This window comes from Marmota monax, unplaced genomic scaffold, assembly GCF_021218885.2.
Source record: "Marmota monax isolate L192 unplaced genomic scaffold, Marmota_monax_Labrador192_F-V1.1 WCK01_AAM20220418_F8-fsc00009, whole genome shotgun sequence".
Taxonomy (NCBI): Eukaryota; Metazoa; Chordata; class Mammalia; order Rodentia; family Sciuridae; genus Marmota; species Marmota monax.
In genome coordinates, this window is record NW_026694710.1 from 12736866 (window position 1) to 12758323 (window position 21458).

The following is a 21458-nucleotide window of genomic DNA, read 5'->3' on the forward strand; positions in this document are numbered from 1 at the left end:
TATTGGGGGGGTGAGGGGAGGGAGGGGGAGAGAGGGGGGGGTAGGTGTGTGTGTGTGTGAGAGAGAGAGTGAGTGTGTGTCGGCAGCAGCAGAACTATCAAAACAGCACCACAAAAAATCACCCAGAATATTCAATATTTTTTTTTAATCAAAGAGCAGGGTTGGGCTCTGTCGTCATGCTGTGAGGAACACATCAAGATACAGGTGTGGTTTGGACCAACTAACTGTAAATGATCTTTCTGAGATAATTAGAAATTTGATTATGGTCTGGATGTGAGATGAAAATAAACTGAAATGGAAAAGTGGAAATCAGTAGCTTAAAACAGCTAGTTAACACCAGTGTCTGTGATATGAGCTCATTTTTTTTGTATACAAAACGTGTACTTGTCAATGGGGTGACAGTGTCAGGAAGGAGCTTTTTTAAGTCATTCAAATGGTCATCTCTAGGTAAGGGTAATATAATTTTCTCATTTTTTTCCCAGTCTTTTCTAATTCTTTACAGTAGATGTCTGCTGCTACTGTAATAAAAAATCATTTAAAAAGAAGACACCTTTTTCACAAGAATTATCATATTGATCATTTCTCAAAATGATAACTCCCCCAGCTATCCCTCTTTATCCCTGTTTCTTATATTACTTTTTGCAATGGAAATTTTCACCAGCTTACATATTCCATATTTTGTCTACTTTCTACTCACTACTACATAAACTTTTGGGGGGCTCTTATTTTATTTTGTTGTTTTTTGTTTTCCCTAGCACCTTTTCTTTGGTACTGAGGATTGAACTCGGGTCACTTTACCACTAAGCTACACCCCCAGCCCTTTAAAGATTTTTTTTTTTTTTTAAATTCTAAGATAGTCTCACTACGTTGCTTAGGATCTCAGTGGGCTGCTGACACTATCCTCAAACTTGTGATCCTTCTGCCTCAGCCTCCCAAGTTGCTGGGATTACAGGTTAGTGCACCACTGCACCTGGCTCTCTGACATATTTAATTGTATCATATAGTTGCCATGCAATAAAGCTTTGTAACTGAATATTGAATGCATGATATTCAATTTGTATGTTATTGCATACCCTTGTATATGATTTGTATACATTGAGTTCTTTGAGGAAAACTGTGGGTTGAAGTCAGATTTAAAAATCACTGTATTAGCCGGGTGTGGTGCTGCACTCTTGTCATCCCAGTGGCTTGGGAGGCTGAGCAGGAGGATAGCAAGTTTGAGTCCAGCCTCAGCAACTTAGTGAGGCCCTAAGCAATTTAGGGAGACCCTGTCTCAAGATAGAAAATAAAAAGGGCTGGGGATGTACCTCAGTGGTAGAGTGCTACTTGTTCAATCCCGGTACTAAGAAAAAAAAAATCACTGTATTAAACTGAATTCTTTGTTAAAAAAAAAAAAAGCAAAGATGATTTGACTTTACATTAAAGTTTATTTTTGCAAGAAAAAGTGCTAGAGCTGGACTGGGAAGCACTGGGGACTGAAGATGGTTCAGAATGTCAGACCTTATCACATGTGCAGATCATATTTTTAACCAGAAAAGGAAGTGATATACAGAAACAGCCTGATTGGCTGTATTTGACAGTTGACTCATTTGATCATGATTTGTCTGCTTTCAGTTGTCTGATTGGCTGACACTCATTTGCTTGGTTATAAGCATATTATATACTCTTTGGTTAGATTATAGTCTGTTTGCATATCAAGCTAGGTTACAGTTTTCTGTGGGCTGTATTTGAGTTAAACTCAAATTGAGTTAAACTCAAGGGCTGCTTTGCATTAGACTTTATCATCTAAGTACAGAGGCAAGTTTGGACCAAACTTAATTTAACATCTTAAAAGCTCTAGCTAGGCTTAGAGTCATGCACCTGATAAATTTCTGTTGTTAGGATTTGCCTATTTTCATTATTCTCCTTTTTTTATATATATATATATAATGGAAGTAGGCTCAAGGAAATAAGAGGTAGCAAAAGGGGGAGATGGAGTAGGCTTTCTTCTTTAATATGGCTTTTCATACGAGGCTAATCCTGCATTCCTGCATTTTCTCCACATACACCAAATGTGTTTTCTTGGGTGCTGCAGAGCTGTGATGTCGGTAGTGCCTTGGAGGGATATGTGCATTAGGCTTTCTTAGCAAGTTTTATTTCCTCATTGAGAGCTGTACATTTTCAAGAGCAAGGGTCAACAAACTATCGCTCTGCCTGTTCTTGTACAGCCTGTGGCCAGCTAAGAATGGATTTTTACATTTGAGATTGATTTGCAGAGCGGTAACTTCAATTAAGTGAAATTTTATCTTCCCTTTCCCTCAACAAAAAGAAATGTTTTTTCTCATTAGTTAACCGGTATGCTGTAGAAAAAATGATCATGATCATGACCCTTGTTAAAACAGTAGAGATGATCTTATGACAGGTGTCAGGACTTGGCATAAAAGAGACAGATTGGGCTCAACCCCAAATAGAACAAGGGGGCCTGATAGCTAGAGAGGTCATTGGGGGTGGGAGGGTCAGCGGATGGGAAGTTGCACAGGGGCAGGGAGATTCTTGCTAAACCCAATTGGATTCTTGCTGAAGGCAGGCAACTGTGATCAGACATCCCCTGAGGATGTTGGGGGTGCTGGTGGGGGGGTGAAGAATTTGATCAAATATGGAAGGCAATCAGGAATCAAGAGTGGGAGGATTCTAAGTTAGCAGGATTCTTGCTAAAACTAGACTCTAAATTAAATACAGACTGAGAAGCTCAAGGTTGGGACCTCCTTAAGAAGAGGGCTTTGAGGAACCCGACCTAAGTGTGTTTAAGGAGGACATCTTTACCAAGTGTTACTGAAAATGATACTCTATTAGTATTGCATTTTGAATCTTGTCAATAAATGGTGAATGTTTGTTTTCTGTCTTGTTCTATCCATATCTCCATATTCTAGGTCTTGCCTGTTGGCCTCCCAAGTTTGAAATAGCAGGCCTGTCAGAAAGTTTTTGACCTCTGTTGTAGAGTTTTGAACTCCCCTTATGAATTTTAACAGCCTTGCATTTTAAACAAGAAGTTTCTGATTGATATGCGGACCTTGTGCTTCCACTCTCAGGAGAGGCTGGAAGGCTCTCTGATGGCACCTACATAATTTTTCAGGTTTTTTCCTGGATGTTTTCTGCTAGACCCTAGAGCACGGCCTGCCTGTGCCTGTGTGGCTGTCCAGGTGTTTGTGCTGTCCATGACCAGAGAACCCATTCGCTCCATGCTTGGATTTATGAGCCACAGAATAGGGAGCTAAGTTTGGGGTAATTTGTTACATAGTAATAGAGAATGAATGCAGACCTTGGCCAGGTTATCTCCAAATAAAAGGATTTTCCTCTTCCTCGTCTGCCCTTTAAATTTCTACTTTTTTCCCCGCCAGCATAGTTCAGAAAATTTCTCCAATCTTCTCACCTGCTTTTAAACTCTGCCTTCCCTTTGTGCCAGGAACGCATGCTTCTTTGGCATCTAGTAGAACTCACCTCTTAGATTCAAGTCTAAGGTTAGTCCTGGAAGTCTGTTTCTATACCCTGGGTGTCACTTCCAGCATACTAGTTACCTAAGTCTGTCTGAATTAATGAGTCATTGGTGCATCCTAAAGAAAGTCAGCTGAGAAGTAAAAGACTCAAACTCCTTAAGAACCTCAATATGGTCCCAGTAGAAAGCTCTCCATTTGATTAAACTGCCAAATAAACTTGCTTTTATTATATTCATAGATACTTAGTGTCTGTGTTCTGTATGCTGTATGAACACCTTGAAAAATGGTCGTCTTTTTCCCATGGAACTAATGTTCTTAAGATAAAATGAAGTATTGGTTTACTAAATAACCTTTCATTTTCTTAGGCTTTTTGAAAGTTATCTAGTGTAACATTACAGAAACACTTCAGCTTTTCTTAATCAACCAAATGCTGTTTAATTTCATGTAAACTCATCGTGTTAAATGTTAAAATGGAAAAACAGGTTATTTCCTTTTATTTATGAAACTGCTCAAGGATCCAAAATAATAAGGGAGAAAAAACAGGTGTTGGTTGATTGACTGATTATGGTATTGGGGACTGAACCCAGGGACACTGTACTTCTGAGCTGTAGCCCAGCCTTTATTTATTTATTTATTTATTTATTTATTTATTTATTTATTTATTATTTTGAGGCAGGGTCTCCATAAGATAAGTCGTGGAGACTGGCCTGGAACTTGCCATCCTCCTGCCTCAGAATAGTGAGTTGCTGGGACTAAGGGTGTCTACTACTGCACCTGGCATGTTTGTTTATTTTTAAAATGTCAGGCCTTTGTTAAAAATGGCTGGGAAATTGAAGGGTTATTTAATGAGCGCCTTGAGGAGTTGAGGGTGGCCATATATCCAGGTGATGTCTGTTTTCCTTGGGTAATTATTAATGGCACCCCCTTTTCATCTCATGACTATAATAGTATGTTACCTGTTGGCATCTTTGGCTTGCTATCTCATTTTAAATAATTGTTCGCCCTGCAGAGTTTGGAGTTGGTGCTGGCATAGTTTAGAGCTTTGAGAAAGCAAACTAAGTTCTGTTTCTTGAGTTCTCCCCAGTTTGCCAAATCGGTAGCAGAGATTTTAAAAACCAAGTAATAAAAATACCCACAAGTGTTTATGTCTGTTTGGAAACTTTGTTATGAAATTCAGAAATTTTACTAGCATATGCCTGATGCACAACGTTTTATCAGTTTGCCTGGCATATAATTAGTCCTTGGGAATTTTTCTCCAAACTGAGGAAATTTTTCTTTTTTAAAATTTACATTCATAGGTTTGTTATACATTATTTTTTATTTTATTTTTTGGTACTGAGTATGGAACCCAGGGGCACTTACCACTAAGCTACCTCCCCAGTTGGGTTATTATTTTTTAATTTTGTTTTATTTTGAGACAGGGTCTCACTAAGTTGATGAGGATGGCCTCAAACTTGTGATCCTCCTGCCTCAGCGTCATGAGTTGCTGGGATTACAGGTGTGTCACCACCCCAGGCTATATTACTTTTCTATTGTGGTAAAATATACATATTTGTTACCCTAACTTGTAGGTGTATAGTTTAGTGGTAATAGTGTTATTTGCTGAGTGTGTGAATATAGGTACCATCTTCCCAAAGTTTCTGTCATCCTCCTCATAAAACTCTGCTCATTAAATACTCTCTATTCTCTCTTGCCCCCAGCCCCCTGATAATCTGTCTTTTCTGCAGAGATGTCCTTTTATTTCTTTAATTATTGCCACTCTTCTTTCTCTCCCAGCCCAAGAATTTCTGTCATTTGCATATGTTCCAGGTTTTTTTATGATTTGTTCTTAGTAATTCTTTTCCTTTGCATTAAAAAGGTTAAATTTTGTTTCTCCAGAATTGTGTTAATCTTTAGTCTTCTGAGGATGATTCATCTCTGTCTGTCCTTATGTTTGTGTAGCATTTTCTTTTTCCTCTTTTGATAGTTCCATGTCATTTGAAGCCACACTCTGGATCGTACCCTTGTTTTTCCTCTGGCTTCTGGGGGTTGGGAAGCAGTCATGGTTCCCTGTGTGTCACCATGGTCCTGATCACACTTGGACTGGGTTAGACCCCTTACTGCCCTTGGCACATGGGTGCTCCAGCCCCTGGAGGCTGGAGATGCTGGTACTGGCAAAACCCACCTGGACAGTTAAATGATGTCAGATCCCCATCTAAGATTTTGAGTTAATTGTTGCAGGCTTTAGTAATTTGGGGCTGGGGTTATGGCTCAATGGTAGAGCATTTGCCTAGCACATGAGAGGCACTGGGTTCAGTTCTCATCACCACATAAAAAAATAAAGATATCATGTCCATCTACAACTAAATATATTTAAATTTTAATTTGTTATATATGACAACAATGCATTACGATTTACACATATAGAGTACAATTTTTCCTATCTTTGGTCATACACAAAGTAGAGTCACACCATTTGTGTCTTTATACATGTACTTAGGTAATGATGACCATCACATTCCACCATCTTTCCTACCCTGTGTCCCCTCCCTTCCCCTCCGTCCCCTTTTCCCCTTTACCCTATCTAGAGTTTCATTTAATCCTCCCCCCACCCCCACAGCATATTATGAATCAACATCCTTAAATCAGAGAAATCATTCAGCATTTTTTTTGGGGGGGGGGGATTGGCTAATTTCATTTTGTGTTATATTCTCCAGCTCCATCCATTTACCTGCAAATGCCAAGATTTTATTCTCTTTAAATGCTGAATAATATTCCATTGTGTCTATATGCCACATTTTCTTTATCCGTTCATCTACCAAAGGGCATCGAGATTGGTTCCACAGTTTAGCTATTGTGAATTATGGTGCAGTAAACATTGATGTGGCTGTGTCCCTGTAGTATCCTGTTTTTAAATCCTTTGAGTATAGACTGAGGAGTGGGATAGCTGGGTCAAATGGTGGTTCTATTCCCAGTTTTCCAAGGATTTTCCATACTGCTTTCCATATTGGCTACACCAATTTGCAGGCCCCTCCAGCAATGTATGAGTATACCTTTTCCCCACATTCTTGCCAACACTTATTGTTGTTTGTATTCTTAATAGCTGCCATTCTGACTGGAGTGAGATATTTTTTTTTAAAAAAGCAATTTGTTTTTAAAATTCCATAAATGATTTTGATGTGCAATTAGAGAACCAATACTCTGCACCAGGGGCGAGAAAATTTTGTAAGGGTCCAGAGAGTAAATATTTTAAGTGTGTAGGACATAGTTTTTGTTGAAGTTGCATATAACCGTGTTTGTGAAAGCAGCCGTAAAATAATTCATAAGTGAGAATGCCGCAGCCCTGTTTATAAATAAACTTTATTTATGAAAACAGGTTGTGGACCAGAGTTTGTTGACTTCTGCTCTAAGGAAATGAGCATGATTACTATTCCTGTTTGTAGATTCTTTCGCTGAAGGTCAGAGAAGGGGCCACTTGACCGGTTATGTGGGTGCTAGGTGACATCTCTGGATTCAGGTTCAGGTTCACATCTTGCTTCCCAGGGCAGCTGACCACTCTGATTCAGCTTTTTGCAAACTGGGTTTGGAAGGTCATTGCATTGTTATCCCTGAAGAACGTTTCTTGGTTGAGTAATTTTAAGAAATATTGAACTAAGCAAATTTGAGCAATGTAGGATGGTTTGATCCAGCAGGTGGTGCTTTCTGAATGTGTGTGTGTGTTTGGTCACATTGCTCCTGTTTCTCCAAACTCTCTGCTCTGTGGCTCTCTTGCTGTGAAAATGATGGTTTCTGGAGAGTCAGATGTGTGTGCGCCCTCGTCCTAATCTGTTATTGGATATCACCTGTTTTGTTAAATGTCCATAATGTCTCAAAATGTTATAAGTTCGTGAACGTCAGCTGTGTATTAGCTGGGAGAGTCTAGCATGAAGGAGCAGGTGCGGTTGACCTTGTGAAAGGCAGCACAGTGCCCAGGCTCTGTTGGAATGGAAATGTCTCCTGATCCATCCTGAGATTTCCTAGTTGTGATGTTGAGCAGTTGCTTAGGGGCCTGCATTTAGTGCTTCACCAGAAAAGTGCATATGTATTCACCAAAAGCCTTTCCTTTTTCTCCTAGAAATGCCTGGGCGATTGACAGATAGGCATCCAGTGACTGAGAGATTAAGGACCTTATCCGGATCCTGAAGCCAGACACTGGTTGTTAAAAAATCAAGTTCAGGGGGCTCAGGGTGGCAGATGCCTGCTATCCCAGCTGTTCAGGAGGCTGAGGCAGTAGGATCTTAAGGTCAAAGCCAGCCTCGACAATTTAGCGAGGCCCTGTCTCCAAAAAAAAAAAAAAAAAAATAGGTGGGGGAGTAGCAGGGGTGCTTTGGGTATATATATATATATATAGCCCAGTGGTCGATTGCTTGTGTCGTCGTGCAAGGTGAGGACATGGGTCAGTCCCCAGTGCCAAAAAAAAGAGAAGTTTCAAATTCAGGTGTTTTAGTTTTGTGTTCCCGTCTGTGCCCTTCATCGTGGTGTTTTCATACTTAGTTATTCCTGGTGGAGGGCAGGGACTGAAAAAGTGACCCCCAAACAAGGAAAGTGATTGGACTCTCCAGCCAGGAGCAGAACCCTATTCCTTCCCAGCCGGTCCCAGCGCCGCGCACCCTTTGCGTTTGTTGGGTGGAGATGGGCAGGATGGTGTCTGTGAACACCTGAACACCTGGTCCTGTTTTAACAGGCACCCTTGGGATAAAAAGAGAAAGATGACTGGGTTTCTTGTTGTCATCACGTATTTGTAAGGGGAAAGGTTTGCTTCTCTACCTAAAGGGGAAGAAATGGGCCGGAAACCAAGCCTCCCCCGCCCCAGTCATTTAATATACCTAGGAGAGGAAGGAGACCTCTTATTTTAGGGAATGACCCATTTACGACCCCCTCAGTGAACATCTATTGAGCCACGTTTGTTTATTTTTTCTCCTTTCCTTCCAAAATTCTGTCGAAAATGATAGAAGAAACATAAAAATATGAACCGACCCATAGCGGGGCTGAAAAATGAGAGAAGGGCTGCAGCGGCCCAGAAGCATTGGGGACGCTGTGGAATAAATAAAGCAGATGGGATCAGATTGATGGTGAAACTGGGCAGCGAAAGGCTTACAGCCCAGGAGAGACAAAAGCAGGAATAAGTATAAAAATGAATTTTCTTAACAGCATCCTGGAAGAGTCCCAAGAATCAAAACTATAGGGAGTGGCAACAAAATTGGGTAATGAGAGTGCTCGGCCAGGAGTTAATAACCTTGAAACAGCTGCTCCTTCTGCTGCCCCAGTGGCTCAGCAGGGCTGGTGGTCAAGGTTGCTTCTGCAACAAAGCCATTTAGCGTGGTTTTAAATAAACCGGGCGGTTTGCCAAGGTGGAACACGGTGGATGACTGTCACAGGAAGAACTTGTAAGTCCCCCAGTGTCTCTGTGTCTCCATCTCCAGGGTTATGAGGATGCTGAACCTTGGCATAGAGGTTCACAAGTGCTCCGTCCGTTCACATGTGCCGAGGTCTCTGTAGCCACCAATACGGATCAGTCCAGCTCCCACATGTGTAAACAGCAGCAAACAACCAAGAAGGATTCTTAGTCATCTGAGAAGAAATCAACAGAATGAGGCAGTGTTAGGGGAGGTCAGCGGAAAGACAAAAATTAACAGGAAAGTTCTGATTCATCGTCTCAGATCCCAGAGAATCGCAGAGCCCTGAGGCAGGAAGGGTACGTGGGAAGGCTGAGAGAGGAGGTCTAGAAGTTAGCCATCGGATGAAATGTTTAAAAAGCTCCGGCTGGGGGTCAGTGCCTGGGATGAGGGCAAAATGGAAACAGCTCAGGACTTAGAAAATTAGTGGTCTGGAAAATTGAGCAGAGGATTTATTTGAAAATTCAAAGCAGAAGGATTAAGACGAGAATTATGAAGCAGAATTAAGAAATGTGGAGCCTAGATCTAAGAGACAGAGTATCAGCTGAAGAGCAGATGGAGCCGGAAAGGCAGGCTGAGGCATTCTCGGCTTCTCAGATGCCATCAGGGAGCCGGAGCCATAATTACTCTTAAGAGCTAGTTTCTCTAAAAGTGTGGATTTCTTTTTCCCACACCATGAAGTGCCACTTCTCCAGGCCCTCTGTCCACCCCCTGGCCTCTGATTTAGAGCTCTTAGGAGTCACTTAACCATTCATGATCTGCACAGTATCATGTGAACACAAAGCCTTTTCCAATTGTGTTTTGCAAATAATTTCAAACTTACGTGAAAGTTAAAAAAATGCAAATGATGGGTACAGAACCTCCTTAGTTGTTTTTTTAATCCACATTTATCTGATTTTTCTGTTACTAACATTTTATCCCTTGATCAGTTGTCTTTTCTTACCTACACTTGCTGAAGATTTGAAATCATTTCCAAGTATGTTGCATGCGTCATGATCCTACAGGGCTTTGTTTTAAAAATGATCTTGACTTTTTATTTGCATCTTTAGTCATAATACTATAATTTCCATGGCTCTGAAGCATATTAAGGTTTTGTTGGCATTTTTTTAACTTGGTTATTTCATGAGTGCCCCCCCCCCCCCCCCCCCCCCGCATTTGATTAATCACACATCATTAGTGGTTTAAGTGTTTTTCTTATAGGCAAGTTACCTGGGAACCCAAGGAGAGATGCGCACTGCTTCGGTGATAATACTGGACCCTCCCCTCATCACCCAAGATGTTAAATTCTGAGAGACCTAACATTTCTCTGCCTTTAATTACACTGACTAGCTTACAGTATGCAATCTTCTATGATGCAGCTTTTTATTGCAATGCTGTATCATAGTGAAACCTTAATGTATACACATTAAGCCATAATTAAGGATCCGAACTTAAAATGCAGCCAGTCTGTGTATGCCCCCAAGGACAGCTGCTGATAAATTCACAACTTCTTGCTTTTTCTGACAGCTGGACATTTCTTTTGGCATCAATTTTAAGATGGTCCTAATCTTAGAAGGGATGTAGAAAAAGTATCTCAGGACACTTTTATTGCACTGTTAAAAGAAAGAGAATGAGACATGTTTTGGTAGATTTTCAAAGAAAGTCCCGTAGCCGTGGAGAGAGGAAGGGAGGAGAGTGGCCTGGGATTCATACTTCTTCTCTGTACCACTGGAGGCCAATAAGTTACAGATGCTGTGTCATCCATCCTGGGGAAGGGATCTTTGAACATAGAAACTTAAACCCAGCCACATTTTCTATTCCATTAATTTATTGAACAGATGTTGTGAGCACCTTGTTGTTGGATCCTATGGGAACTTGGTCAGGGTAGAGACAGAGTGCAAGATATTTACTGGGGAAAATGAGCTAAAAAATAAAGGGAGAAGAAATAGAAGTAGGCATGGCAGCCTTCGTACTGGGGTGCAGGTCTAGCATCTGTGAAAGCAGAGGGGAAGGAAGGGCAGAGCGGTTGGAGAGGCCTCAGACCCCCATGCAACTGTGAGAAAGTTGGGCCAGCCCAATCGGAAGCACTGTGTGGAGAAGGCCCCCGCGATGTCTGCACTGGGCAGACATGGAGAATCTGTTCCCATGGTGGCTCCAGCCGCAAAGTCTGTGGCTTCTGCTTGGAAATTAAAACATGGAGGGAGATCCTCCAGACACCTGCAGCTGGGGGCTGTCAGCCCAGTGCTGTGCTTTTGTGAAAGATGGTCCCAAATAGCACACCTCCGCAGGCCGCAGACCATTCACTATGTGCCAGGTACCCTTGGAATTGTAATTCTGCTGCTTACTATGATTGGGAACCTGGGCAAGTTACCTAACTTCTCTGGTTATGGAAAGGTTTGTTATTGTTTTGGAGAAAATAATCATGCCTTTGTCCCAGAATTCTTGTGAAGGATGAGTGAGTACTTCTGCACAAGGAGGAGTGGCTGCACGAGGACCCTCAGGTGTTCACCAGCATGTTTTTTTTTTTTTGTGTGGGGGTACAGCGATGGTCACATTGGAAAAGAGCTCTGCCGTTTGGGGATCTTGCCTTGCCACGGGAGACTGGGTGGGAATGCAGACACCTCAGAGTACTTTTCAGGTAATTTTTCAGAAGGGCTGATCAAGCAAATTGGATCCAGCAAAAGCAGAACACTTGTCGACATGCAGGAATAAAGCCTTCCACCTAGGATGCTTTTCTGTAAAAATGAATGAATGTTTGTATCGAATCAAGACAAGGACATGTTGGTGAATAAAGCAACTGATAACTTAAAAAATATTATATGATTGCCAATACCATCTGGAATTAAGTGTAAATTTATAATAAAGATCATTCAGGTCGATGAGGAGTTTTGAAATTCATTAGATACTCTCTTATTCTTACTTGCTGAGAAGAATTCATTTAGAAATTAGCACTTGGTTTGCATTTACCTGAAGACAGAATAAACTGGATGGAATAAAGCAGGAGTAGGCAAAGTGTGCTGCTAAGTGTGCTGCAAAGTGTGCTGCTAAGTGCCGGTTTGTAAATACTGTAGGCTCTACAGAGCCGTGCTTCTGTGGCTGCTGCCCAGCTGTGCCCTGGCAGCGTGAAGCAGATGCAGAGTCTACAAGTGGGTGCTTAAGGACTTGGAAATTTGAATTTCATACAACTTTCATGTGTCCCAGAATATTTTTCTGGATTTTCTTTCACCTATTTAAAAATGTAAAAACATAGTTGTAGAGGTCACCAGTTTTAAACAAACAGGTGGCTGGGTAGATGTGGACCGCCCTTGGACTAGAAACCTGAGAACATCGTGAGTCCCATAGTTTCATTAGTGGGATAAATGAAGCAAAGCACTAACAATTCATTTTTGAGGAGTTAACTTCCTGGTTTTAGCTTATTACAAGTGGCCCTAAAGATTTAGGATGTGTGCCAGTTGAGGTTCGTTAGTGACTCACCTTTTCAAAACCTAGCCTACATTTCTACATTTTTTTTGCACTTGATAGAAAAGGATGTAGCATATTATAGACTTATTATGTAGAATAATATGTTAAAATAAAAATCTTAACACATATCAATTCAGATTACTAGTTTGTATTATTTGAGCAAATCAGAAATGTCAACGGACAGAAACTTCTGACATGAGTGTGCATGCCTTGATCTTCCTGTAAATCCCTTAGGAGGTCCTTCTCCTTGCATGTGCCTTTCTCCGTGGGGCCTGTATGTGATCCCAAAGGACATCCTATTTTATAACTAGAAGAAAATCCCATAAAATCTTCTATTTCTGGATCTAAACTAAATGTTTAGTCACTAATTTTTACAAACTGTAGTGCAGTGGGTAATTTTGTTATATGAATATATGTAATTATAAAATAAGTAACATGTTAATATATTTTACCCAAGTGCAGGTGGGTGTTTACGATAAATTACTAGAAGAGGAATTAGTAAAGCAAATATCATATGCATTGGTACTTTTACCTTCCTTTGTGATTGTGTTGATTCATAGCAAAATATCAGTGTCTGTTTTGTCTTGGAATATAAAATGTTATCACATTTTTTCTTCCTCTGATGAGCAGTTTATGGCATCTTATTTTAATTTTTATTTGTATTCCATCATGATTGAGGAAGTATATTTCTTCATATGTTTATGATCTCTTGGTATTTACTTATTCACTTAGTTTTAAGGAGACAGGGTCACCCTTTGTTGTCCAACCTGGCCTTGAACTCTTGGGCTCACGTGATTCTCCCGGCTTTAGCCTGCTGAGTTGCTGGGACAATAGGCCCATGTGCCTGGCCTAGTGTTTACTTTTATTGAACTATCTGTTCAGGGTCATTGCCAGATTTTCTATTGGGGATTTTTTTAAATTGATTTCTTTTAAAGTTCTTTATATATTTGGAAAATATTATTTCTTTGCTGTTGATGGGAGTTATATATATTTATCACTTATCTTTTAACATTTCTTATAGATTTAGAATAGCAAATAGTTTTAAAAATGTACTTCTTTTGGTACTAACGATTGAACCCAGGGATGCTTTACCACTGAGACACATCTTTAGCGGCTTTTAATTTTTTATTTTGAGACGGGGCCTCCTTAGTTGCTGAGGCTAGTCTTGAATTTGTGATTCTCCTGTCTTAGCCTCCCAAGTCACTGGGATTACAGGCCTTCATCACTGCGCCCAGCTCTACATTGACATATTTACTCCTTTCCTTAGTTCTGCAAGAGCCTCAGCTAATATGACTTCGGATTCTGCCTGCCTTGTGTTTTCGAGTTTTTATAAGTCGGACTTGATCTTCACGTAGTCTTCTCTTCTGTGTCTTCTCTCCTACTTGTCTAGGATATTTGTCACACTGGGTTTAGGGCCTGTTGTAATCCTGGACGATCTCATCTCTAGATCTTAATTCTGTCTGCAGATGTTTAGAAGCAACCTCTTTCTAAATAAGGTCAGCTTTGTAGGGGGAGGTGGCCACCTAAGTCCAGCCCACTGGAACCATTCAACCTGCTACCATAAGCCTATGTGATTACTTGTCTGTTTTTTTCCCTTTAGCAGTTGGTGTCACAAGTTATAATCCTAATGTTGATTCGAATGGTTAATGCTGTTGAAATTTAATTTCAAATTCCCCTCAAAAGGAAAGCTGTTTTGTGACTTCTACCATACGGAGAGTGTGGGTTCTGGTAACAGCTTTCCAGGTTTCATTCCATCCTGGGGCTTGGAATAGCAAGCAACTGAGAATACCTAAGATCTCATTTTTATTTTTTTTGTCCCATAAAATTATGATTTTTTAAAAAGATTTGCATTAAATCTTTATACTCCTTTTTTCACTTTCTAGTCAGTGTACGTGATGTATGGTACTAACCTGATGCTCTGTTAGATGGTAGCAGTGGACGACAGACTTCCCCTCTGGTCTCTGAGTTCGAGAGGTGGAGCCTGAACATCATCTCTGCTCACTGTGTATAGATCATGTGGCGTTAACATCGTCGTCGTCAGTGTAGAACAGAAGTGGTTTAGACAAGCTTTATAACTTTGGTCAATTTTATATTTTTCATTTAGTTACCTCCTAGAAAGTTTGAAGTTTCAGAGATGTCAGCAAAAATATTGATTATGAATGGGTTTTAGGTTGATAATGATATGTGGTATTATGCCTTTGCTAGTTCCACAATCCCTCGTTTCAAAATTGAGTATAAAAGCTGTCTGCAGAGTAGATTTATTCATACCGATCCTGTTTTCCTGCACAAAATCCTTAAACACATTGGGTAATGTGTAGACTAAATAGATTAACTTGAGGTCGTAAACTATATTTTTGAGGTTACAGTTATAACTTTTTAAGTGTGATGAAATGTCTTCCTTTTTACTCTCTCCTCGATAAAACCTATCATTTATTGTACTGCAGCCTTTATGACTGAGCACATGACAGTCCCTTTGTGGAAGCAGTACTGAGTCATAGCACACGCAGTCCAGTCACCAACCACCCTGACAGTTGTTTTACAAGCTACTTCCATATTGGAGTTCCATTCTTCACCCAGAAATGGGATGCTGATGTCACCGAACTGGGGAGTTGTGTGCTTTTCTTTTTGTTTCTTTGTTTTTGGTTATTGGGTATAAATCCTCAGTCCCTGTGAAGCTCAACTGCTTTGCTTATTAAAATGTGAATGATTATAGAAAGTTAAAAGGTGCTGGGGTTCTGGGTAATCATTCTAGTCTAATATATTTCTGTCTTAAAGGTGGAGTCCTCCTACAAGAGGGGAGTGACTGTCACAGATGGAGTGGTTTGTCCTAGTGGGGTCTCTGTTAGAACCCCGCCTTCAAAGGCGCCACTGTCTTCTGCACCACCTTTGGTGCCTGTTATGTTGCCAGCGTCACTCGCTTCGTGAACTCTTTAAAGGATAAATTAGTAAGTGTGACTCTTCAATCTCAAAATGTAAAGTAGTTCCTTCAGATTTTATTTCTAAGATATACTCAGAATTGGCTCAGTTTCAAGCTGTGCTTAGTTATTAAGGTTCTTATGTTTATCATCAAGAGAAAATTATTTTGAAAATAAGAGTCTCATTCTAGATATTTCAAAAGTTACTGCAAGATTGTAAAGAATAAAGAGGAAGTGAATGAAAACCTCATCACTAGGATAGTGATCATTTTGATGTATTTTCTTCCTGGTGTGTGTGTGTGTGAGTGACTGATTGTGTGTGTGCATGCATTCTTTTCAATCAATGGTATTAATTTAATTTTCTTCTCCAAATTTTCTTTTTTGAAAGACTAATTTTTATGGATGCATAAAATTTTGTCGTTTAATTATATCTTAATTAATTTAATTCTTTCTCTGGTCCCTGGCCTCCTTGGTAGACGGTAGTGTTTGTCCAAAAGGAGTTGTATATACCTTTTGTCAGATTTGGTGACTGTTAGCTTGAGGTCAGTCCTGTCCAGGAAGACAGGTGGAAGTACTTGGTGTGCTCTTCCAGGCTGCTGAGAGATCCTGTCTCTCAAGTGACTGTTGTAGCCATGCATCTCAGTTTGCTTTTCCCAGGCCAACCTTTCTTTAAAAAAAAAAAAAAAAAAAAAAACCCAAAACCAAAAAACAAAAAAAAAACCTTTGACATTTCTATTAAAGAAAATGCTGTTGTATTTAAAACATTTTTTTTTAAACAGATATACAAAGACATAAAAGTTGTATGAATTAATGGGGTACCATTTGTTGTTCAATACATGTGTATGTTGCATGGTGTTTAAATCTGGTTAAACATACTTATCTGTGTAAACATTTATCAGTTCTGTTGAGTAAAAACTTTCAAATTCCTTTCTTCTGGCTTTTTGGAATATACAGTACATAATTGTTATCTGCAGTCACCACACTGTGCAACAGTACCCCAGAGCTTCTTGCTGTGTCTTAACTGTAACTTGGTACCTGCTGATTATACTTCCCCAGCCCTCCTCCCCTGCTGTATTTTGGTTGGAATGCTTTTGAAGCCTTATCCTTGCTTTAGTAGCCGCTTTGGGGAGGGATAGAATATCGCATAGTAATATACTTTGATTGCAAGATGCACCTTGACTGCATGAGCCCTGGAATGAAGAATGATGTATCTTAAAACCAGGGCTCCCAGATATGAAGCTTACTCATTGGGGTTGTACTGTTTTTTTTCTGACCCACTTTCTGGGGTTTGTGAGGCAGATTCTGTTCTTCCCATTTTATGAAAGAGGGAACTCTTAGAGAGCTGGCATGGGTTGCCTGGGATCAACATAACTTGAATGACAGGTAGGCTTCACTTGAGGAATTTCTAGTCACTCCACAAGAAAGCTCTGGATAGCAATCTCATGGCAGGGATTGTTTTTTTTTTTTTTTAAATCCTATTTTTATTAAAGAAAAATTAAATGTCACCTGGCCACTTTTGTTTGTTTCAGTAGGAAAAAAAAAGTCTAAATGAAAAAAATCCAACTCTATTTTTTAGACAAAATAAAACAAATACCTGAAGTCTCATGTGCCTTTGTGTGCATATGTGGCTGTTGTGTTGTAGTGCTGTGAGGCTACTCCTGAGAGTTACGAGACACCAGTGTGATGAAGAATTTCTGCCCCAATGTCTATGGCGTCTTGACCATCCCTGGTGTATATCGAAGACCATGGGATTTGGAGTAGGAATTGCATGGGCTCAGAGAGCGGCTCTGCCATCTGCTAATGGAATCTGGACCGTTTACTTAACTCTCAACTTGATTTTTTTTCATTCATTATCCTTACCTTGATGTCCCCCCTGCCCCAAATCTGGTAGCTTCAGCATTTTCACCTTCTTCGCAAGCACTCTGTGTTGATCCTCAGGCTGCAGAAGTTACATAGAGTTCCAGAGCCCGGAGAGGAAGCGAGGTGGTGGTGTCCACCGAGTCTCTCTCAGGACTGTCCTGCAGGGGGAGTGGCTGAGCACTGATGGAAAGCAGGATCACGCACAGCACATTTGTTGTTGAAATAGAAACAATATTCAGCATTATAGAAATGAAATCCAGAAAGTACTTTATTTCTTTGTAAGGTCAATATTTTGTTGATAACATGTTGTGCGTACATTTTTCTGCCAGGTTTCCAATTTTAAAACAAATGTGCACCTTTCATGTATGGATTGACTACATTAGTGCGCATGCCATCTTCTCTCCTAATATCGAGCTTAGAGCTACTTGTGTGTTGATTTTTCTCTCTTTTCCTTTTCAGGTTTTGGTTACGTGTGACAGGAATGATTTAAGCTGTGATGAGATGTATGAATGAGTTATTTTGGCACAGAAGCCCCCTTATTCTTGTTTATCTGGGTATAGTAGATGATTTCTGAGAATTCCCTCATAGGTTTAAACTGAGCAGGTGGAATTACTTTGATACTGATGGTGTATCCTGAACAACTTATATTTTTCTTTCTTGTCATTTTTTTAGGATTCTGAGCAACAATAAAATATCTGAGCTGAAGAATGGCTCGTTTTCCGGGTTAAGTCTCCTTGAAAGATTGTGAGTATTCCTTCATTATCATTTCTTTCTCTCTTAAAAAAAATATTTATATTTTAGTTGTTGATGAACCTTTATTTATTTTTATGTGGTGCTGAGGATCAAACCCAGTGCCTCACACATGCTAGACAAGTGGTTTACCACTGAGCCACAAGCCCTGCCTATCATTTCTTCTTCTTTTATTTAATACATTTTCATTGTGAACATGTTGCCAAAGTCCCAGACATTCAGAACAAAAGGTGAATTTTCCCAGCATTTTATCATGCAAAATTTCAGGACTTGAATTTTTAAAACAAAATAATTACTTAGAGGGAGGCACACCTACTGAAAGGGTGAAATAGTAACAGATGTGGACTTTGTGAGCCATAGGCTTGTCACAGCCCTGCCACTCAAGTCGTAAAGCAGTCATAGACAAAAAGTAGGTCACTACAAAGAGGTGCTGTGTAAGACAGGATGGCAATAATAATAAATTGACCTGAATGTCTTCCTGTAAAACTATTTGCAGAACACACCATGGACTGTTGTGGACTGACCATTGGCTTAAAGCATGGATAGAATTTTGAAGTTCTGTATCATGGAATGTATATGTTTTATAATTTGAATTTCAGAAAATCAAGGAAAAACTAGAATATTCTGATATCTTTGAACAAAATATTTGCTTGGAAGTTGCCTAGTTTTGCTGATGATCTGATGTGTTTTAAATAGCACTCATTTTTTTGCTGTGGTAAATTTTAGGCAATGGATATTTAATTTGCTTGTGTTCTCAATGTGATTCCAGGATACTGTTTCAAATTCCCCTGTTACTCATGCACTTAGCATTAAATTTCAAAGTGCATGAGGGAGCCACACTGAGTGTCTCCGTTTCTGTGAAGCATCACTGTCGTTTTTCTTAATTCTCCTTGCTCTGCCTCACTCTGCTTCTCTCTGAGGCCTTACCTGTGACTGTTTTACCTGGGGCTTCAGTGCTTGGACTCCCACAGGACTTCGTTGCCTAGATCACTGATGTGTATTTTCTTTTTTGGTACTGGGGATTGAACCCAGGGCACCTTGCCACTGACCTGCATCCCCAGACTTGTTTATTTTTTATTTTGAGACAGAGTCTTGCTAAGTTGCTGAGGCTGGCCTCAAACTTTGGATGCTCTTGCCTTAGCTTCCTGACTTGCTGGGATGACAGGTGTGTACTACCACGCCCGGCACTGTTTTTTAAGTTTTTAAGTGCATAGTGCTCAGTGTTCTTTATCTTTTCGTGTATGTCTTTTTCTCTTTCTGTTTTTTGGATCAGATCTCTTTAATTAGGTTTTATATATACTTATATGTGTACACATGTATGTAGCACTACATCCTTATTTATACACACATGCATATACTTCATAGGCCCACGTGTGTGTGTGTGTGTGTGTGTGTGTGTAAACACATACACAACCACTCATATATAAATACTCTAAAACATTCTTGGCATGACAGTACTTAATTTTCAGAATTTTATTTTCTATTTTAATTTAATAATTCTGCTTGTACTCCTTGGGAGCCTCTTGAGGATGCTGGTTATACCCTCAGCCCCATGTCTGTCCATGCTAAGAGCAGCCTGTTAATAGAGCACATTCCATGGCTCCTGGTTCAGGAGTGGGCATTTGAGCCAACTTGACTGAGTTCAGATGTGCTTGGATCTTTTGGAAGGGAATTACCTCTCTGCCACCAGGAAGATGTGGTACAGGAGCCATCTGCTGCTAGTGTGGGCTGGTCCAGCATGTTAAAATCCCTGGGGAAGGCCAACAGGTTTCCAGTGGGAAGCCCTGGGGGACCCTTCTGAAACATGACACTGCTTACCAGAGGCCGTACATTCCTGCCATGTGTTTACTCCTTGCAAAGAAGTTCTAGGTAACTATCCCAGCATGTAGCAGCACACTGCCAGGCATTCAGCATAGCTCAGCTGATGATTGGTGTGGTTCTCCATTTCCAGAAGGGAGGTGACAGACACCCCCAGGTAGAAATAGCTGTCATATTTAGAAACACACTTCGTGGGCTCCATGTGGTTATTCATGTGCACCTAGGAAGTGTAGCCAGCATGGCCAGTGTTCTGTGCTGTGATGTGCATTGCTGCTCCTCTTAAATTCGTTTCTTAATTTCCTTTCTCTTTGACCTTATTTTCAACTTTTTGTTGATGATAAATCTCTATATTTGGAACAAACCAATTAGGTTGCCATTTTGGGTGATATTAAGAGAGCGCGCTCGCGCACGCACACACACACACACACACACACACACACACACACACGACTGTGAAGGACTTGGTTAGTGGGAGCTTCAGCCCAAAGCCCCAGTGCTGGATCTGGACAGGGTCCTCCCAGGTTGAAGAACACCTATACCTGTGCAGCCCCTACCCTCAGCACTTTTTCAAGCACTTAGGGTCCCAGACCTGAGTCTTGGCCTTAGTGTTGCAGTGTGAGGGTGGCCAGGCATGCCCAGGTGAGACCAACTGCCCGCACTGCCTTTGTGGGAGAACAGCCCCTTCAGAAGGAAAGAAAAAGGGGTGTTACTGCTGGGCTCTTACTGCTCTGGCTCTGAGGAGCCCAGACATCTCCTCTGTCCTTAGTCCTCCAGAGGGCAGATTTACTTCTTCAGCAGTCACCATCCTGTGCATCTCTCCCTGGGTCTTCCTAGTGGGAGTCTGGGCTCCAGTACTTGAGAGGAACCACTCTCCTGCCCTTTCTTGCTTTCAGTTGCCCTCAGCGGTCAGTTGATAGCAGAGGGTGATAAAGGCCCCGACTCCCTCACCTCTCATGTGGGGCCACACCGATGTGTGCTCTGCATCGTCTTCCAGAGTCCCCAGGGGATTGAGGCTGACCACGGTGGCACCTGTAGCGGCACACCTTTTATTGGCTCCTGTCTCCTCTTTATTCCGTGCGCTTTTCTGGTACATCCTGGGATCTCCCCCTGAATAGAGCCACTGCGTTTACAAACTTAATGAGGAAAACCTAGGAGATACAGCCAGCCAAACACAATGATTGCACTTCAGCTTTGGCTAGTTGGAGACCCCCAATAAATGAGAATGATTTAACCAAGTAACTTGAAGATATGGCAGAATATGATATGGTGTAAAGGATGTTTAGTAGAACAAGGAATTACTCAAACCGGAGTCAGAACTTCAAAGCTGTGAACATAAAATTAATGGAACCAAGACAATAGGAGTTGAGTGTAACAGAGTGGGGCCGGGAGGGAGGGGTGGGCCAGCCTAGCTGACCTAGCAGACATGCCCAAGATTGAGGGAATCCAGACACCAGGCTATCCTTGGCAGTTCCTTTGGGTTGAAGGTCAGACTTACAGAGTTCACCCTGTCTCTCCTTTTTTAGACTTTAAAAAACGAGAATTTTACCTACGTTGTGCAGCCATTCATTCATCTACTTGTCTGCGTCCCTCCCTCCCCCTCCCTTCTTCTACCTTTTCCTTTTGATGTAGCATTATTCTCGTATTGTCTTATGTACTTAGTTATCAATATTTAACAACATGCTTCCCGCAGACACTGGAACACTGATGTTAAGATTGCCTACTGATCCAGGTGTGTGACTCCCCAAAGTTAACTCTACCCCAAGGGATGGGTTGAGGCCACCAAGGTA

The 21458-nt window shown here is 40.9% G+C and overlaps 1 protein-coding gene across 1 annotated transcript in view; it reads left to right on the forward strand.

The window, feature by feature from the left end:
• The window catches only part of Adgra3 (adhesion G protein-coupled receptor A3), a 105787-nt gene that overhangs the window by 14630 nt on the left and 69699 nt on the right, over nucleotides 1-21458 (forward strand). Inside the window, exon 2 of the mRNA XM_046423839.2 lies at nucleotides 17776-17847. Coding sequence (XP_046279795.1) covers nucleotides 17776-17847 — 72 coding nt within the window. The remainder of the gene's footprint in view (nucleotides 1-17775; nucleotides 17848-21458) is intronic.